This window comes from Jaculus jaculus, chromosome 18, assembly GCF_020740685.1.
Source record: "Jaculus jaculus isolate mJacJac1 chromosome 18, mJacJac1.mat.Y.cur, whole genome shotgun sequence".
Taxonomy (NCBI): domain Eukaryota; kingdom Metazoa; phylum Chordata; class Mammalia; order Rodentia; family Dipodidae; genus Jaculus; species Jaculus jaculus.
Genome location: NC_059119.1, coordinates 35,897,063 through 35,918,007, shown reverse-complemented (window position 1 = coordinate 35,918,007; position 20,945 = coordinate 35,897,063). Strand labels below are relative to the sequence as shown.

General features: G+C 50.3%; 1 protein-coding gene and 1 non-coding gene across 3 annotated transcripts in view; one reads left to right on the top strand and one right to left on the bottom strand.

The window, feature by feature from the left end:
* Positions 1–20,945, top strand: part of Mical3 (microtubule associated monooxygenase, calponin and LIM domain containing 3) — a 229,562-nt gene that overhangs the window by 172,026 nt on the left and 36,591 nt on the right. For both annotated transcript variants that reach the window (XM_045137315.1, XM_045137316.1), the window contains exons 20-21: positions 11,249–11,444; positions 16,747–16,997. In XM_045137315.1, coding sequence (XP_044993250.1) covers positions 11,249–11,444; positions 16,747–16,997 — 447 coding nt within the window. The remainder of the gene's footprint in view (positions 1–11,248; positions 11,445–16,746; positions 16,998–20,945) is intronic.
* LOC123455857 lies at positions 7,005–7,109 on the bottom strand. The gene has a single exon (XR_006634172.1). It is a non-coding gene; the product is annotated as a U6 spliceosomal RNA (small nuclear RNA).

The window sequence follows — 20,945 nt, the reverse complement described above, 5'->3', positions numbered from 1 at the left end:
CAGCACAATTCACATCACTGGGGCCCTACTTTTTGTAACTTTTTAAAGTTTACTTGAGAAAGAAAGAGAAAGGCTGGTAGAGAGAATGGACACTCCAGAGCATCCAGCCACTGCAACGAATGAACTCCAGATGCATACGCTACTTTGAGCATCTGGCTTTATGAGGGTCCTGGGGAGTTGAACCAGGATCCTTGGGCTTTGCAGGCAAGTACCTAAACTGCTGAGTCATCTCTCCAGCCCCTTTTTTGTAAAATTTTTGTCAATGACTTTGGTTTTGTGTTTGGGTCTTTTGGGGTTCTGTTTGTTTTGTTTTGTTTTGTTTTTTTTTCATGTATATACATTTGCAAGCAGAGAAAGAAGACAGAACAGGTGTGCCAGGGCCTCTACCTCCAGTCACTGCAAAAATGGACACCAAGTATATGTGCCACTTTATGCATCTGGCTTTATGTGGGTACTAGAAAAATCAAATTAGGGTTGTCAGGCTTTGTAGGCAAGTGCCTGCTGTTTGGTTTGGTTTCTTCTTCTTTTTGCGGTGGAATGTTGCTATGTTATCCAGGTTGGTCTCAGTTCCTGGGCTCAAGGATCCTCCTGCCCAGCCCCCTTACAAGCTGGGACCGAGGGCACATGGTACTATACCAGGCTTCGTGTGCAGGTTTCTATTCCAAATGAAACAGCCCAGCACCCACTTCATACTGTTTTTCTGTCTGAGAATAGCCGCATGCCAGGTGGCTTCTGCCTTACAGCCCAGTATATGGAGGAAGACGCATGGAGGAGTAGAAGTGGCACCCTGTTTGCTACAGCAGAGCCCCGTGTGGCCCTCTTCCCGGCCTGGCAGTGACTGGGCTCGGGGTGAGGACGAGCTGCCAGCTTCTTGGAGTGATTTTGTGTCTTCGACAGTGTCGTTACAGATGTGGAATTTTGGGTTATGCTACCAGCCTGGTAGTTCTTTCTGCAGAAAGTTTCATCCTTCACCTCTCCCCAGAGACTCTGGAGCTCACGCTCCCCTTGGACATGTAGAGGAGGCCCCGAAACAACTACGTAATATTTCTGAAAGAAAAGTCGCAGCCAGGGACTAGAGCAGTGGCTTAGTGGTTAAAGGCACTTGCTTACAAAACCTGATGCCCAGGTTCATTTCCCATATAAAGCCAGGTCTCCCTCTGCTTGCAAATAATTTTTTGTTTGTTTGTTTGTTTGAGGTGGGGTCTCACTCTTGTTTAGGTTGACCTGGATTAACTATGTAGTCTCAGGGTAGCCTCGAGCTCACAGTGATCCTCCTACCTCAACCTCCTGAGTACTGGGATTAAAGGCATGTGCCACCACACCTACCTCAAATAAATAATTTTTTTAATTATTTTTATTTATTTATTTGAGAGAGACAGACAGAGAAAGAGGCAGAGAGAGAGAGTGGGCACACCAGGGCCTCCAGCCACTGCAGATAAGCTCCAGATGCATGCGCTCCCTTGTGCATCTGGCTAACATGGGTCCTGGGGAATCGAGCCTTGAACTGGGGTCCTTAGGCTTCACAGGCAAGTGCTTAACCTCTAAGCCATCTCTCCAGCCCAAATAAATAATTTTTGATTAAAGGAACAGAAGCAGCCAGGGATATTGCTTAGCAGAAGAGGAAGACTTCACATTCTGTTTGCAGCTGAAAGAAAAGAAAGCAAGAAAGAACAGCCTTGGGGCTGTACAGATGGCTCAGTGGTTAAAGGTGCTAGCTTGCAGAGCCTGGGTTCAGTTCCCCAGAACCCAAACAAAGCTGGACACACAAAGAGTCACGTGCATCTGGAGTTTGTGTGCAGTGGCAAGAAGCCCTGGAGCACCCATACTTTCTGTCTCCTCCTCCTCCTCCTCCATAAATAAGTAAACGTATTTTAAACAATTAAATTTTTAAAAACTAGCGCTAGGGTTTAGCCCAGCAGTTAAAGGCACTTGCTTGCGAAGCCTGATGGCCCTGGTTTGATTTCACAGTACCCATGTTAAGGTAAATGCACAAAGTGGCACATGCATCTAGAATTCACTTGCAGCAGTGTACCCATTCTTTCTATCTCTCTCTCCCTCCCTCCCCTCCTTGCAAATAAATGATTTTTTTTTTTAACTTTAACAAATATATTTAAAGAAAAAAAAAGTACTGATCCTATGGAAAACCACTTTCCAACTGAAAGGACACTGGAGTCCAGAGGCCCAGGCTGCCTGTTTCTCCTTCTATCCAAGAGTGGCCTGGTCCCTGGTCAGGAGCACACGCAGGAGGGAAGGGGTCAGCCCTGCCCAGGACCCCACGTGCTTGCTCACTGGCTGAACTGTGTCCTCCATGCCCCACAGACCTCAGGGAGGGCTTCTTCCTTTGTGGATGTGGCCATATCCTGGGGGCGCCCATATGACAGTATACCATATTTGTGTGGGTGAACGTGGCATGTGGCTGAATGACCTCAGGGAGAGCAGGGGGTACATGCGATGGGCACGTGTGGGAGGGTGCGCCTGGCCTTCAGCCCCCCACAAGGTAGTTCTTTACAGACAGCCTGCCTGTGCAACCCTCTCGAGCTCCCATGGACTCTTTTTTTTTTTCATTTTTAAAATAAGTTTTATTGGGAATTTTAATATATGAATATATTAAAAATTGGTCGTATTCCAGTTCTCTTTTGCCCCCTCTCCCCTGCCCCCATTCTGCTAGGGACTCTGCTCACTGGGAGTGTTAGTGATCCCTGGGCAGTCATGGATGCACCAGTCAGTTCCTGTGGGGGACCACGCCTCACAGTATACGCGCTTATCCTGCAGCTCTTCTGTTCTTGCTGGTCTCTTCCACAGTGTTCCCCGAGCTTTGGAGGGCATGTCATACATCTCCCCTAGTGTTGAGCTCCCAGCAGCCTCTTGGTTTCTGCTCCGTGGACTCTTCTGTTAATGGTCTGAGACTGTCCTGTGGTCGTTCTCACCCTCTTTCCCTCCCCGAGCAGCAAAATGGAAGGGCAAGTGCTGCTGAAATAGACGGCTCCTGTACTTCTTACCGTAGCCCTACTGGACGCCTTTCATCCCCCAGCAGGTCCCCTAGCAGGTGGCTGGCAGCATGTCCCGTGGCAGGCTCCCCCAGGGGCAAAGGTCTTCTTGGCCGTAGCACTGGTTACTGAGCATGTGGCACAGTGCCCGCCTGAAAGCCACGGTCAGTGAAGTTGGTTGGATGGATCCGTGTTGCTTGTGGCTCGGGGGCACCAGGGAAGACACCTCTCCGCACCTTTTCCCTAGTTCCTTTCAGACGCAAGTTTCACTCAGACTCTCTCTAGCCAGAAGGTTGTTCTTAGCCAGGGAGAGAGTAGAGCAACCACTGCAAGGTGGAAAGGGATTTGGGGAGGTTGAGAGGCCAACACCCGGAGGTCACCAGGCCCAAGGGATTTGCCGAGTGTTCTCTAGCTCTGCGGGCTCACCACACAGGGTTAGGGTGAGCCCTGACCACACTCTACCTGCATTGTCACGTACACAGAATAACTAAAGGGTCCCAACACATACGTTTGAGGAGGTAAAATACTGACACTGTTTATGTGTATTTGGAAAGATCATAAATATGTACTTTTTTGTTGTTGTTGGTTTGGTTGGTTGGTTTTGTTGGGTTGGGATGACACAGCACCTCTAGTCCAGGCTGTTCTTGATCTCACAATAATCGTCATACTTCAGCTGGATTACAAGCGTGTGCCACCACACCCTGCTTAATACAAGCAACTGTTAAGGTACTAAGATTTTATTAGGAAGAAAAAGTAATGGAAAAAACGAGCCAGAAGTAAATTCAGAGCTGAAGGAGAGAAAGCCTCAAGGTCTCACATGTGATGCCCCTAGTACCCAAAACCCCACCCAGCACCCAGACTTCGTCACCCAGTGCAAGAAAGCCAGGGGTGGGGAAGAGCTGCTGCCGAGGCCTGGACACACGGCACTGTCCCCTGTGTCCTCGCCGTGTCTCTCCATCATCAGCCGGTTCTAAATGAAGGCTTCTGGCCGCTCATGCGTGTCAGCTGAGAGCACGTCGGCCTGCTAGGAAAACTCTGCTTTGGGAATGACATATGGAGCTCCTACGGGCAGTGACTGTTCCAAAACAGCCTCAGGTCAGGCCCAGGCCCTTTTTCCTATTTAGGATGCGGCCCAGCTCCTGGGAGTTCTTTTCTCCTGGTATGTTTGAGCTGTAATTGGCCTCCTCGTGATCTGAGATCTGCCTGTGTTAACTTTGGAACTGATTCCAAAGTTTTCTTCCCACTTTTAGCTGGAAAGTCCCTGCTGCTATGCCGGGGCGTGTGAAGTGGAGGGCAAGTGATAGCCAGCAAGCTGAGTTTGTGTGCAAGTTAGGTTTGGGCCTTGATCTCCCGGGCTCGAGCGACCCCGCTGCCTCAGCCTCCTGCGTAGTCCGGCCGCTGCACCAGACCTCTGGGCACTGGAAGTGCTGAGCGCCGGCAGCTGCATGCTGCTGTCCTCTGGGGTCTTCTCCCAGGCACTTCTCCACGTAAGGATGGGCGTAGGGTGTTCTGCGCTGGGGCCAGTGTCCTGGTCACCACCCGGACCTCCCCACACCCATTTGTCCCAGCATCTCTCATCACCGTCTGGTTATCTGACAGCCCCTCCCTCAAAGCAGAGAACCCAGGATACTGATCGTGTGCTTTTTTTTTTTTTTTTTTTTGCCTGTGCAATTCCCTTAGCACTGCGGGGTTATGAGCTGAGAATGTTAGGTGTATTTTGGTACTTGGTAAGTACTGAATATTTACCAAGTAACCTCTGAGTGCCACCTTCCCTGTGGAAAAACAGAACCTGCATGGGGTCTTAGTCCTAGACACAACCCTGCCTGTGACTGAGAGCTGGAGAGGACTCTAGCTGTGTGTGGGGCCTGTGGAGCGGCCGTAGAGCAGAGGACAGAGGCAGCTCTTCCCTTCACCTTTTCTTGTTCTGTTTTGTTTTGTTTTAGAAACAAGATTCCTAGCCTAGGCTGGCCTTTAACTTCCCTTTGTAGCCAACAATGAGTTTCTGATTCTTCTCCCTCTACCTCCTGAGTTACAGGATTACAGGTGTATACCACCATGCCCAGTATTATGCGGTGCTGGGAATCAAACCCAGGGACTCATGCACGAGGCAAGCACTCTGCCAACTGTAACTATATTCCCAACCCTCTACCACAATCTTTGTTTGATGAGTTTTGTTTTGTTTTTTCCCAAGGTAGGGTCTCGCTGTAGCCCAGGGTGACCTGGAATTCACTATGTAGTCTCAGAGTGGCCTTGAACTCACAGTGATCCTCCTACCTCTGCCTCCCAAGTGCTGGGATTAAAGGCATGCGCCACCACACCCAGCCTATTTGGTTTTTAAGACGAGGTCTCGCTGTAGTCCAGGTTGGCCTCCATCAGCCTTTTTGAGTCCTGGGATTGCAGGAACAGGCTACCAAGTCAGGCCTTATACCTTTAATTTTTACATGATCTCTAGCAAAGTAGTTCTTAAAGTTCTCAAGGCCCAGAACATCCTTCCTCCAGGGACCAGATGTGTGAATGATCTGGATAGTTCTAACGGCTTCTGGTTTCTTTCTTTCATTTGTTGTAGCCAAGCCCATAATTAAATCAACATTTCCCCTCCCTTGAGCCTTAAGCTCTGGGGTTAGGCTGCCAAGTTCTGATGCTTGATGACCCATTAGTCTGCAGAGCTTATGGAGTTTGGTGGAGGGCAGAATATCTGCCATTCCAGGCGCCAGATCCTCGGCTCTAAGACGCTTTGCTGAAGTTACTTCATATTGAAGATCACGGGGAGATTACAGTAGCCCCCCCGCCCAGGGAAGAGCAGATGAGAACTCTAAGGAAATGCATCATCACAGGTCTAAATTCAGCATGCAGTCTCTTGGATTACTGCTTTTCTCCTGAAGTTCAACTTTTGACCCTGGCCCATAAGCTCCGTGTCCTCTGGCAGCTAAGTGTCTCCACAGTTGAGTCACCTCATTTACAAAGTATAGTGCCAACCTTGCAGAATGTTGGTTTTTAACTTACCTCGTTGCATATTTCTCTAGCAAATCTTCCTTGTGTAGCAGGGCACTGCGCTGTCCTTCGAGCTCTCCCACCTCCCCACACACTTGCCCCTGTCCCATTGCTCCACGCCTTATGTTCACGTGTTACTCTAAGAGCTAAGAGTAGACAGTGTTGGGCTGGAGAGAGGGCTTAGTGGTTAAGGCGCTTGCCTGCAAAGCCAAAGGACCCAGGTTCGATTCCCCAGGACCCACATTAGCCAGATGCACAAGGGGGCGCTCGCGTTTGGAGTTTGTTTGCAGTGGCTGGAGGCCCTGGCACACCCATTCTCGCTCCCTCTCTCTGCCCCTCTCTCTCTCTCATATAAAAAATAAATAAATATAAATATTAGAAAGAGTAGAGAGTGTTTCCATCTGCTGTTTTTCCCAAGGTGCCTGGCCTGGAGTATGCATCACTGGCAAAGCCCATAAATGTTTGCTCTCTCTACATTGAACTTGCTGAGGTGAAATTGATTGACGAGTCATTGTTTTGCCTGAAATTACAGTTCTGCTTCTTTTCTTCCCACATTTTATCTAGAGGAAATAATTAGTGTTTACTCTGTATGAATGCAGTCCCTGGGAAGCTTGTGCTTGGGGAGTTGCTGCATATTTATAAGAGCAGGTGACAGAAACACATGATCGGAAGGAAGGAGTCCCAGGGTGTGGTCGGGGAACCCTCTGCTTTCTCGGCTACATTATGTGAAGACTGAGAGGAAACGTCTTGTTTGGCCATAGAAAGCCAGCGCAGGAGAGCTGTGCCTTGCTGGGGCCGGGGCAGGCAGCTTTGACACATGCTGTGGAATCTGCCTGCTTGGCTGCCACCTTTTTCTTTCTTTCCTTTTTGGATTTTTGAGGGAGGGTCTCACTCTAGCCCAGGCTGACCTGGAATTCACTATGGAGTCTCAGGGTGGCTTCGAACTCACAGTGATCCTCCTACCTCTGCCTCCTGAGTAGTGGGATTAAAGGCACGTGCCACCACGCCCAGCTTTCCTATTTTTTTTTTTTAATGGAATGCTTCACAGATTTGCATGTCATCCATGTGCAGGGGCCATGCTAATCTTCTCTGCATCATTCCAGTTTTGCTATATGTGCTGCCAGTGAGGACAGAGTTCCACTTCTTTTGTGCCATTTCGTGCAGCCTGTGTCCACCCTGGTCTTCCAGATGCTCTCATCCAGTATGGCTTTCAGGACCCTGAGCTTAGCATTGGGAAATGGAATGGGATGTTTCAAATGATGCCCCCAAGGGTGAGAAGATTAGGACAGGAGAACACAAGGACGTGTAGTCAGACCCCACATCGCACGCTTTCCTAGATATGTAAGTGAACTTGGTGCCGGATCTCTAGTAGGATTCTCTACTAAACTCAGAAAGTGCTGTTGTAGAAGATTCCAGTAACTCCAGCAGATGCACTGAGACTTTACCCTGTGCCAACCCGTATTTGTAGCCAAGCGCTTTCTCAGGGATGGGGAGATGCCTCAGAAGTTAAAGGCACATGATCCCAAGCTTGCCAGCTGGACTTCGGATCCCCGGCACCCATGGACTCAAAATAGCATATGCATCGGTGACCCCAGAACAGTGGGAGGCAGAGTCAGGAGAATCCAAGACCTTTATTTTATTTTGTTATTCTATTTTGAGATAAAGAGAGAGAATAGTGCAGACACATGCACCACTTTGTGCATCTGGCTTCCCATGAATACTAGGGAATTGAACCTGGGCCATCAGGCTTTGCAAGTAAGCACCTTTAGCCACTGAGCCATCTGTCCAACTCTCCAAAGCTTCCTAGCCATCTAGAGTGACATTCACAGCAACAGAAACAACAAGAAAGGAAACAAGGACTACCCACCCCCAGGTTGTCCTCTGACCTCCACATGTGTGCCCATACACATACATAATGATGATGTTTAAAAGGTGCTTTCTCAGGGCTGGGGAGATGGATTAGCGGTTAAAGCATTTGCCTGTGAAGCCTAAGGACCCTGGTTCGATTCCCCAGGACCCACATTAGCCAGAATCACAAGGGGGCACACACGTCTGGAGTTTGTTTGCAATGGCTGGAGGCCCTGGCACACCCATTTTCTCTTTCTCTCTTCCTCTGTCTGTCTCTCAAATAAGTTAATTAAATATTTTTTTTAAATAGTGCTTTCTCAGCACTATTTCCTCACACTTGTGAGGCAGAGGTAGGATTACTGCGAATTTGAGGCCAGCCTGGGCTAGAGTAAGACTCTACCGCAAACTCGAAAAGCCAAAAACAAAAAAAAAAGTGCTTCCTCATGCTATGACAAGGGGCTCAAAACGTTATGCAGGCTGATAATGTAGCTCAGGTAGCACAAGGCCCTGAGTTTGGCTGATTGTAGTAGCAAGTATCTTTAATCTTAGTAGAAGTTTGTTTCTTTGTTTGTTTGCTTGTTTGTTTATTTGCAAACAGAGAATTAGCACACCAAGACCTCCTGCCTCTGCAAATGAACTTCAGATGCATGTGCCACTTGGTACACCTGGAATTACGAGGGTACTGGGGAATTGAACCTGGGTCATCAGGCATTGAAAGCAAGTACCTTAACTGCTGAGCCATCTCTCTAGTCCCAGAGCACATTTTGTACAAATTTTAGGACACAAAAGTTAACCCAGTACTCCTTTAAGAGTCTGCCTGAAAGGACACCTGTCACTCCAAACTGGGTTGATGTGACTTTACATTCCAAACCCAGTGTTATATATTAGTGTTTAGAATGTCATAGCGACCAAGGACCTGTCCTGGCCAGAGCTCACAGCCATTGGCGACTCCCTCTTACTCCGGCTGAAGCCTCCTCCCGTCTACCCCTTGAGGACCTAAGCATGAGTGTGTTTGCCCCGCTTAGTGCTGCCCCCTCCTCCCGTCTGCCCTTGTCAGGTGACGCTACTTGTGGTAAGGAACAGATGAGCGCTAACCCCTGTGGGAGCACACGTGACTGTATGCCAGCCCATGTGAGAGTGAATCGGAGTGTTGGGAGATCAGGAAAGTCCTTGAACCCTAAACCCTGGATTCGCATTTGCAATTAACCAAGGAATCGTGGCAAATCAAACTAAGCAGGATAAGTATTATATTTATTGAGGAACATACAAAACCAAGGGAAGAAAAATGAATACACCCACGTGGTCTGACAGCCCATGTGGTGGGCCTGGAAAAAACTATAGAAAGGACAGAAAAGAAAGGGGCTGGAGAAGAGATGGCTTAGCAGTTAGGGTACTTACTTGTGAAGCCTAAGGACCCAGTTTGATTCCCCAGTATCCATATAAACCAGATGTACAGGTGGCACATGCGTCAGTGGCTGGAGGCCCCTTTCTTTCCCTCTGTCTGTCTGTCTGTCTGCCTCTCTCTCAAATAAATAAAGTATTGAAAAACAAAAAAGCACACAGAGCTCCTGCCTATGTGGGAAGTAGGGGTTGGGGGTTCTCCCCTCATCTCAACCCAGCCGGGCCAAGACAAGGGGACTCACCAGAACTTGTAAGCTCACAAGTGGTCAGGCAGCCCAGAGAGTGTACCCTCCCTTCACAAATGTATTTATAACCTTATGGTAATGGGCCTTACCTTCCCGCTCAGGTGAGCCAGAGACGCAGCTGATTGGTCTGGGCCAGCGGCTGTCTCAGAAAGAGGCCAGCCATGATACCAAGTTCTGGGAGCTGGGCTTGACCAACCACCATGTTAGGATTACATCCTAGGAAAGGAGACCTCCCTGCCAGGGGGGGCCCAGGCTGTCTGTGGAAAACAGATCTAGGGAAGAGAGAAGTCAGGTCGTCCTTTGATCTCTAGCAAAGTGGAGACCGCAAGGAGACCTTCAGGGACCCCGCCACCCTCACTTCCTAACAAAGCGACCCTACTCCCTCTCAGAAGTACGCACCCGTGGATGTTGGCACGGTCGGTCACTGTATGCCAGGCCGCGTGGGAGTGCACAGACGTTGGCACTGTCACGACATGACAGGTGCAATGCTTAGCTCACCTTTGCCTGGCGTTGCCTGTGTGCCAGGCTTACAGAACAGAGGAAGGTACCTGTTGTGCTAAGGGCACAGGATTGGCACCCCTGCCTGTGAGCAGGCAGACACAATCATTCAGCATCCACAGTAACCCAGGAAGGCAGGCACTGTGCTTCCCCCAGGCCAGAGCACGGCTCTGGATGGTTTGGTACTGGGAGGATTCAGGATGTCACCCCACTCGTCTGCCTATTCCTGTGCCACGTCATGACGCTGCAGGATAAACGGGGGCCTCGGGCCAGAGCCACGATGACAATGTCGAGAAGCGGTGCTGCTGAGGGAGGCAGGGCGCGTGCTCTAGATTAAGGGGAACTTTTAGGGTCATAGAGGCCCCAAATCCAACACTGAAGTTGTAGAAACACCAAGAGCTCAAAATGTTACTCAAAAGTATCCGAAAGGAAGATGTTCTGTGGAAATGACTGGGTATCAAGAATCACCTTCTGAGCCGGGCGTGGTGGCACACGCCTTTAATCCCAGCACTCGGGAGGCAGAGGTAGGAGGATTGCCATGAGTTCGAGGCCACCCTGAGACTCCATAGTGAATTCCAGGTCAGCTTCTGGTGGCCGAGCATTCTGACTGACAGGTAGAGATCATCAGTGGATGCTCAGACACCAGGGTGAGAGAACGCTAGGGGCCAGGCTCTGCACGGTTTCTGAATGTCACCTCACAAGTAGCTATAGAGGTTATGTGCTTTTGCATCTCAACATGATGTGTGGTTACCACGAAGCCTGAGCAGCTGCACACAGCTTGTTCTGTAAGGTACTTACCACAGGCAGATCCCACATGACAGCTCTGCAAGACAGCTGCCTAGAGACCTCAGCAAAGCCAGCCAGGCCCGTTACGGGTCCACTGAAACCGGGCTGCAGGGAGGACTCATCCTGTGTGGGAGGCGGCCGTACAGCCCTTTTTAGCCCCTCGTGGTGAGACAAGCTACCCGGAGGCCTCATCAGTATCACCCTCTCCAGTCACCATCACTGCTCAGATAGCCTTTGTTTCTCTCACTAGGGAGGTTCTGTCATTCACACCAGATTGCTTCCTGACCTCTACCAAATCCATGCCATTTTGGGCTGTCAGCCGCTCGGGGTTCTGACTTCATGGGAGAGCTGTGTACCTTTACCTAGAGATGAGTTGCAGCTGCTCCGATGTCTGACATCCGTCACTTCTTTCGCCCGCTCCTGCCATACACGGCCAAAGTTCCCGTTCTGTCCCTTGTACTCAAGAGTGGTGCTTCTTTGCTTGTCCGGCAGGTTCCAGTGTGAATGGCCTGGAAGAGCCCAGCATCGCCAAGAGGCCAAAGGGCACCCCCGAGAGGATCGAGCTGGAGAACTACCGCCTGTCCGTGCGGCGCGCCGCAGAGCTGGAGGAGGTGCCCGAGGAGACACAGGCGGAGCACAACCTGAGCAGCGTGCTGGACAAGGCCACGGAAGAGGACGAGGCCAGCAGGTCAGCCCACGCCTGTGGCTTGCCCAGCCGCCGGGTCCCCAGGGTCATGGTCTCACCTAAGCCCCCCAGATGAGTACACTGCCTGACTCTGGGGACAGGGTTGGAATCTCCTGCTCTTATTGTTGTTGCTATTGTTGTTAATATTTATTTGAGAGAGGGAATGGGCGCTACAGGGCTTCTAGCTGCTATAAACGAGCTCCAGACACACTCGGGCTGGGAGGGAATAGAGGCAGGCTCGGGTGTGCTCAGGCAGCACGGTATGAGAGCTGGAGAGCCCCCCACACACACCCTGCGCCTCCTCCAAGCAGCAGCTTCCGTAGCATCAGATTCAGGTACGTGAGAGGAAGACCTGATTCGCTGGTAAATTTGGAGGATGAACCTGAGGGTCAGCCCATTTGGGTCAGCCCACCCAGGTAGCAGGGGCCACTATAGATACGTCTTGATCAGACAAGTTTCATTTTTCAATTTTTTATTTTATTTATTTGAGAGAGAGAGAGAAAAAAAAAAGAGGCAGAGAGAGAGAGAGAGAGAGAGAATCAGCGCACTGGGGCCTTCAGCCACCATAAATTAACTCCAGAAGTATGTGCCACCTTGTGCATCTGGCTTCCGTGGGTCCTGGGGAATTGAACCTGGGTTCTTTGGCTTTGCAGGTAAGCGCCTTAACTGCTAAGCCATCCCTCCAGCCCAGTACTTTTTGTTTTTCAATTTATTTATTTGCAAGCAGAAAAAGACAGAGACAGAGAAAATGGGCATGTCAAGACTTCTAGCCACTGCAAAAGAAAAGCTAAACTGGAGCAGCATGCCAGTGCCACCCTGGAGCAGGTGGCTCTGCAGAAGGGCACCAGGATTGGATCGGGGGCGATTCAGCCACTCTAATGTGCAGCCTTCGGGAAGCCACCTCCCCTTGTTGGTATTCTTCATGTCTCCCAAGGGTCCAGAAGGGCAGAGACCCCTTATGCCAGGTCATCAGGCTTTGGAAGCAAGCTCCTTTTAAAATCCAGGGGATTTTTAAAATCATATCCCTGCCCTTGTTCATGCAAGCGCCTGCAGGTCCTAAACTGCTTCACTGACCTTTCACGAGGCCTGAGCAGTTGTCCAGTCTGTCTTTTCAGGCTCTTGGAGAGGCAAGTCTGGCGGTAGTACTTCCATCTCTGGCAAAACCGGGTGGCCACAAGGGCAAGGGAGAACTCACTCCCTAGTTAAAGAACGTGGTCTGTGCTATGTTCTTTTTTTCAATGTTTTTGTTTGTTTGTTTGTTTTTTGAGGTAGGGTTTTACTCTAGCTCAGGCTAACCTGGAATTCACTCTGTAGTCTCAGGGTGGCCTTGAACTCACGGAGATCCTCCTACCTCTGCCTCCTAGTGCTGGGATTAAAGTCATGCACCACCATGCCTGGCTTATATTTTATTTTTTTTAATTTATTTATTTATTAGAGAGAAAGAGGCAGAGAGCAAGAGAGAGACAATGGGACAGCCACTGAAAACTAACTCCAGACGCAATGTGTCCCTTTTTGCATCTGGCTTACATGAGTCCTGGAGAATCAAACCTGGGTTCTTTGGCTTGGCAGGCAAACGCCTTAACTGCTGAGCCATCCCTCCAGCCCTGTGCTCTGCACTTCTGTAGCTCTAAAGACCAGTCAGTGAGTGCCAGAGCAAACAGGCAGCTTTTGCAGGTGGGGCAGTCAAGGTTTCAGAGGGCTCCCTAAAGTCCTGGCATGATCAGTCACTCCAGGAACGCCTCTTTCCTGCCTCGGCCCGTGTTCAGTAAAGGCAGTAAGGGGCAAAATCTCTGGCTGTGTGTGATGTTGAGCAGAACACTGTGAAATTTCTGCTGGGTGAACCTTATGGGACAATGTGGGCTGCCTTTGGCTCCCTGTATGGTAGTGGAGCAGATGTTCTCAGGGTTGTCAGTATGGGGGGGGGGGCCCAGGGTGTGGTCAAGCCAGGTAGCAGGTTACAGTCTCTGAATGGGAGAGGCTTAGCCTAATAGTAAAGGCTGTGGTTTTCCAGATTCTGTTTCCCTCTGAGAACCACAGGGAGGGGCTGATAGAGTACATGCCCAGTGTAAGAATACGTGGGTTCCATCCAAGACATGGTTCAGGCCTCTAGTCCCAACCCTCAGGAGGTGGATGCAGAAAGCTCAAAAGTTTGAGGCCACCTGAGCTACTTGAGACCCTGTCTCAAGGAAAAGAGGAAAGAAAGAAGCCCGAATGAAGGGGCTTTGCTTGGGGCCTTTCCTGCTGTCTCCTCAGATCCCATCCCACCTTCAGACACCAGGTTGTGGATCTCAGCCTACTTCCTGGGATGATTACCCTGACAGACACCAGTCCAGAAACATCCTAGGACTTTTGGAGAACCACTGAAAAGGTTGCTGGGAATCTTGATTCTTACTTCTTAGTGATACTTAGCCTGGGAGAATAGCTATGTGTAAGAATGGTCGTGAGCCAGGTGAGGTGGCGCACGCCTTTAATCCCAGCACTTGGCAGGTAGAGGTAAGAGGATCACCATGAGTTCGAGGCCAACCTGAGACTACATAGTGAATTCCAGGTCTGCCTAGGCTAGAGTGAGACCGTACCTCAAAAAACCAAAGAGGGTAACTACAACATAGCATGTGAGCATTTCTTTTCTTTTTTTTCCCAGAGTATTTCTTCTGAACTCACTCCCTTAATCACATGACCTTATTTATTTTTTATTTTTTTTTTTTTTTGGTTTTTTGAGGTAGGGTCTCACTCTATCTCAGGCTGACCTGGAACTCACTCTGTAGTCTCAGGGTGGCCTTGAACTCTCAGCGATCCTCCTACCTCTGCCTCCCAAGTGCTGGGATTAAAGGCATGCACCACCACACCTGGCCTTTAAAATATATATATATATATATATATATTCATTTGAGAGAGAGGGCAAAATAGAGGCAGAATAGAGGCAGAGAGAGAATGGACATGCCAGGGCTTCTAGCCACTGCAATCAAACTCCAGACAAATGTGCCACCTTGCGCTTCTGGCTTACATGGGTACTGGGGAATCAAACCTGGGTCCTTAGGCTTCACAGGCAAGCGCCTTAACAGCAAAGCCATCTCTCAAGCCTAGCTACCTTCTTGTTGCCAGAAGCAGCTTATGAGAGGCGAGAGTTTTTTCTTTTTTCAGACCTACAGTTTTGAGCGAAACCTATAGAAATCATGATAGAGCAGGTGTTAACATAGCAGAGGCTGAGCATCATGTCTTGCCACAGCAGCTGGCAGGAAGCAGCAAGAAAGTGAACAGGGCTAGTGCTGGCAAGGTGGGTTAATAAACCTCAGAGCCCCCCTCCATCCAGTGAGACCCCGCCTCCCAAGTTACCACCTGCTGGGGCCTGAGTACGAGGCCTAATCACAAACACATGGGGCCATGGGGGACACATTCATGTGGCCTTCACCTTTCCCTCACTTGGACCTTTCCGTTCTAACAGGGCAGACTCTCTACTCAGCTCAGTATCATCACCAGCCAGCACCGAGAATACATCTGAGGGCAGCTGTAGAGAAGGGCTTCAAAGCCGGGCGTGGTGGCGCATGCCTTTAATCCCAGCACTCGGGAGGCAGAGGTAGTTGGATTGCCTTGAGTTCAAGGCCACCCTGAGACTCCATAGTGAATTCCAGGTCAGCCTGGGCTAGAGTGAGAGCCTACCTCACAAAAAAAAAAAAAAAAAAAAAAAGACAAAAATGAGAAGGTCTTCAAGATGACTGCAACACAGTTTAGCTAGAGGATTTTGCTGGCTGTTTTTCTAACAGAAAGGGCCAGTTCTTTTTGGAGGAGGCATCACCAGGCCTCTTAGAGTCCCCTCTCTGTCACCTCTGAATCAGAGGCTACCTGCTTTTCCTTCACAGCCAGCAGTCTCTCGTGCATTCAGCTCATCTTGGCCGTGCTAGGCCGTTGATAGCCGCCTGAAGCAGGGAGGACGCAGACCCTGCTAGCCAAGTAGGACAGTGTATTGATGCAGGGTGAATATAGGTGCCTACCACAAGGGGAAGGGATTTTTTAAATTTTTATTTATTTATTTATTTGTTTTATTTTTTCAAGGTAGGGTTTCACTCTAGCCCAGGATGACCTAGAATTCACTATGTAGTCTCAGGGTGGCCTCAAACTCACTGCAGCCCTTCTATCTCTGCCTCCTGAGTGCATTAACAACAGCAACAAAAAAGATGTGCTTTGAGGCTGGGTATGTAGGTCGGTGGTAGAGTGCCTGCCTAGCAATCACAAGGCTTTGGGTTCAATCCCAACAGTACAAAATAAAATAAAATAAAATGAGGGCTGGAGAGATGGCTTAATGGTTTAAGGTGCTTGCCTGTGAAGCCTAAGGACCCATGTTCAACTCTCCAGATCCCACATTAGCCAGACACACAAAGGTAAGGCAAGTGCAAGGTCTCACCTGCCCACTAGACAGCACAAGCATCTGGAGTTTGATTGCAGTGTCTGAGGCCCTGGCACACCAATTCTCTCTCTCTCTCTAAAAAATAATAAAATCAAATGATCTGTAAAGCCCTGGAGTTACCCCTCCAATCTTGTGTTATATGGGAGCTGGGCAGCCAGGCGGGAAGATGGCTCAGCAGGTAAGATTACTTGTGATAGTCATGAGGTCCTGCGAGGGCATAAGGCTGCTTTACATCAAGTCCCAGGACCCACATACAAAGCGAGGTGTAGCCACACACATCCGTAACCCCCAGTCCCATGGGAAATGAGACCAGAGAATTGGAAAATCTCTGGGGCTCCCGAAAACCACAGCTTCACATTCAGAGCGAGACTCCATCTCAAGGAGGTTCATGTATGAGTGGCAGAGGAAGGACACCCAGCGTTGTCTTCTGGCCTCCATGTGCCTGTGGGCACGTCTGCACATATATGTGCATACATCCACACCACTACACATGCAAAAATAAAAAAGTGCTAGGCAACCCCCACATTGGCCTGTGACGGCAGTAACCTAGAAAGAACCAACTGGAGCATTTCTGTCTGTCCTTCACACACACAGTTAGGCTACCACGCTGGCCCTAGCGCTCCAGAATCCAGTAGCAACGGTGGTGCTACGTTCAAGAACTTTCATGGCGGGCTGTAGAGATGGCTCAGTGGTTAAGGCGCTTGCCTGCAAAACCTTCCGGCCCTGCAAAGACAGGCTACAGGGCAGGTAGACTGTAAGACATCGTGTGTGCAGCTCCCGTGCGCGGGTTGCCGGCCTGGCCTGCTTCCTCGGCCCTTCCTGTTGGCAGTGCTTGACTCTGAGCCTTCCCTTCTCCACACGCCGCTTGGTCCCTCACTCGTGCTGCGCGGTTGTTTCCTACAGCAGTTCCGAGTCAGAGATGGAGGAAGAGGAGGAGGAAGAGGCTGACCAGCCCCCCACCTCGGACCTGGGTGGCGTTCCCTGGAAGGAGGCCGTGAGGATCCATGCTCTTCTAAAGGGAAGGAGTGAAGAGGAGCTAGAGGCTTCCAAGAGCTTCGAGCCTGAGGAAGAGGAAGAAGAGGAAGAGTATGAAGAAGAAGAAGAGGAAGAGGAAGAGGAAGAATATGATGACGAGGAGGGAGAATCCAGTGAAGGTTAGGAGGAAAAACATCTCTTCCAGCCCTGATTTCATTCATTCTCCTTACACCCCAGGCCGTGTATCCAGGTATGAGTGTAAAGAGGGCTGGTGGTTGGAGTCACGGGGACACCTCCTTCAGAGCTTGACACTACCTCTGTCACTCCCGGACCATGGAAGTGACAGAGGAAGGACACAGTCAGTGCCTGGCACACTATCGTGCTGGGAATAATGTCCCGCATGCTCATCTATATTTTTAATTTTAAATAGAAAGTGGGGCCAGTTCAAGGACTTTGTCCAAATTAGGTTACTGACTCTCATTTTACCTCTTTTTTTTTTTTTTTCCTCTCTTTGGTTTCAGTTAGAGAAATTTATTTTAAAGACAAACTTAGCTCCCTAGAGGAATCACCCCTTGACCCAGGTCTTGGACAGACAGGCTGTCATAAGGCATTTAAAAGGCTCCAGAGACGAATCGCAGAAGCACTGGGGCCTACAGGGTGTCTTCCAGTCTTTCTGACTGCTTCTGCATCCTCAGCCTTAAGCTTGGGGTTTTTCTATTTTCTCCCTCTGACCTGGAGAGTTGAGGAACTTGACGGGGGACACAGACGGTGGAGGAGGAGGAGCCAGAGCCACTGGGGGCCTGACTGCTGTCCTCACTCCCAGCGGGCGTGGACGAAAGGACGGACGAGGACCTTCCAGAGTCCAAAGCCCTGCTTCCTCCAGCCCTGGGTCAGAGGCACAAATTAAGCTCCTGGTGACAGAGGCACAGAGGATCGGCACTTGGTGGCCTCGCTGCTCCTAGAGTGGCTCTGCTTGTCCTGCCGAGGCTGCTCAGGCCCTTCTTGTGTGAACACTCAAGCGAAGGACACTTTTTCCTTAGTGAGCTTTCTCTTGTCCTTCCGCACTCACTCTGTCTGAAGGCCAGGGTAGGTAGAGCCTGGCACACCTGCTCTCGCCCACTCAGGTTCAGGAGACACGAGGAAGTGTGCCTGGCACTGGCTGCAGCATGGCTTCTGTCCATTCTGCCACCCCTGCAGGACCATGCTGGCCCACAGCAGTCCCATGTCTTGGCTAATCAGAGGGAGACCATCTTCCTGTAGTTCCTACAGCAGAAGATGTTTTGTTTTCATTGTTCCAGATTGAAGCCTAGCTTTTAGCCCACACCCAGCTAAGGGTGGGACCTAAGATCAAGACTAGTCCTCAGCTAGCCAAGTCCCTGCAGCCAAGCTCAGGGTGCTCCCGGCCTGCAGCGGGCTCGGATGGCTGTGCGGCAGCCGCAGCACACACATGCCTGCGGCGGCAGATTAACTCTGCTTTCTATTCTCTCTTCCCTCTGTTCCCATCTCTACCTGCCCCACTGTGGGATTCTTGATGCTGTCTGTGGGTTTCTGGCTCCCCCTGCTGTAGAAGGGGAGTATTGCCCCTGGGACAGAGAACTCCTGCAAGGCCAGTGGCTCCAACATCTCTCAAAGGAAGAAGAAATGGGTACACATGAAGGTACCCGCTTTGCCCGCTCCCTGCCTCCACCCTGGCTTCCCAGTAGCCATCCAGAATTTTCCTCCAAGAGCAGGTCCCACAGGAGGTCTGTTTTGTAGAGCCGTTCCCCCAGACCAAGATGTGAACGAGCAGGTTCTTAGGAGACAGAGAGCAAGGCTCATGGAGCGGGGCCTTACCTCTGCCCCTGTCACTCTTGCTGTGCGTTCCCCTCATCTGCTAAGACTTGGCTGTGCCTTTGATGCGGAAAACCTCCCTGCCCAGCCACAGCTCTTTCATCCTACCCCAGGGGCCTCGGAAGTGCCCCCCTGAGCTGGTGAGCCCTCCATGTGCTGGCAGGAGGCAGAGCTCTCATCAGGGAGAAGGCTCACTTCTTACTCTGCTTCTTAGAAGGTGGAAAAATGGACCAGCCTTTTTCTCTGACTCGCCTTCCCCAGCCCTAACGAATCACACTGTTGGTGGTTTTACTATGATTTGGCCTACACCACAGCCACAGTGCATATTGGCCTTGAGGCCAAGCCATGAGTCTGTAGAGAGACTATAGTCTATGGAAAGAAAGTATGGGAGCCTGCAAGGGCCACTCCCTGTGTCAGCACAGTTCAGCATTCTGTTACGTGTCCACCACTTATGTGGTAGGCTGTTGTAGTAGCTATCAAGCCAGGTTGTCCAGCTAAGGGTTGAAGGCAGGGGTGTACACCCCTACCTGGAATCCAGCTCCTGTCAGGAGCCGTTGAGTCCTTCAGATTGGGTGGTACCTGCTCTTGCTGCCCGAAGAGCTGTTTTCCCTTCCTCAGTGTCCCCTCCCGAGTTGCTGGCCGTCCCTTTATCTTAACCCTGCTGTATGGCATGGTCCAGGCACTAACGAGAGGCCCAGGCTGCATGTGGACTCCATGGGCTTTGCCGACGGCAGCATGTGAAGGGACCACTGGTGACATTTCACTGGGTATACAGAGAGTCTGATCTAAGCCTCGTGCGCAGGGGCCCCACAGGGCCCCAGATGGAGTTTTCAGGAAAGGGCTTCAACCTGAGAATGACAGAGGTGTCAATTTCACACCTGCCTTGGGATGTTCCAAATGTTGAAGCTCTGCCTCCTCTTACAGCCGCTGTCCCTGCCTCTCCATCCCCCAAACTGTGTCCTTCCGTAATAGCATCCCCGCCACAGATCCCTCACTCAGCGTGGAGCGTGCGGCCTCTGGCAAACGAGCTTGCATCAGCAGCTCTTTTTGGTTTTTGGAGGTAGGGTCTCACTCTAGCTCAGGTTGACATGGAATTCACTATGCAGTCTCAGGGTGGCCTTGAACTCACGGCGATCCTCCTACCTGTCTCCCAAGTGCTGGGATTAAAGGCTTGTGCCACCACACCCGGCCAACATCAGCTCTTTCTGCAGAAGAGACTCCGGAACCTTTTCCCCTGGGAGACAAGAGTACATGTCTGTTCACCCCAGACAGGGCTCAGACTAGTAGAAGCACACTAAAACCAGTTTTGGTGAATCTGTGAATTTCTGGGGTTACTTACAGAGCAGGGTGAGGGGGTGCTTACAGGAACATGGGTGACTCAAGGGCAGCTCTGGTCAGCAGAAACCCACCCAGCACGGGTGATGACTCCTGGAAGCTGCCTTTCTGGAGCTCACTGCATACCCTGCAGGCGACGGGCTGGTAGGAGAGGCTTCCCCTAAGAAGTTATTCCTTGTATATAACCTCAGGGAGGGCTCTTGCAATCTTTCCACCAGACTTAGGAGGAGGAGGGAATGTTTCAATTCAGAGAAAACTGCTATACAACACGGGTCTGAGCCTGCCTCTCAACAGTTGTTTACTGCCCCTATGACCTTGGGAGTAGTCCTGTGGCTTTTTTTTTTTTTTCAAATTTTATTTATTTGCAAGCAGAGTGAGAGGCAGAGACAGAGAGAATGGGCATGCCAGTGCCTCTAGCCGCTGCAAAATCCAGCCAGATGCATGTGTCACTTTGTGCATCTGATTTATTTTAATTTATTTATTTATTATTATTGTTTGCTTTGGTTTTTTTGTTTGTTTGGTTGGTTGGTTTTTTGAGGTAGGGTCTCACTCTGGCCCAGGCTGACCTGGAATTCACTATGCAGTCTCAGGGTGGCCTCGAACTCACAGCAGTCCTCCTACCTCTGCCTCCCGAGTGCTCGGATTAAAGGTGTGCGCCACCATGCCCGGCTTGCTTGCTTGTTTTTTGAAATAGGGTTTCACTATAGCCCAGGCGGCCCCATTTCAGGAGGGAATATTTCAGTTCTGAGGAAATTGGTGTATAGGAAGTTAAAAGAAAGGCTAAAGTCCCAGCAAAGCACATTTCTGTCCTGAGCAACTGGTTGGCTTGTGGCAGAGTGATACTGCCCCCACCTATCTCTCTTTCTTACTACTTGACTTAAGTTTCAAAAGAGAAGCAATCCTCCTGGCAGGTGGTGATAAGCACCTTGCAATAACCAATAGAAAGTGTGTCCTTGGGAGCT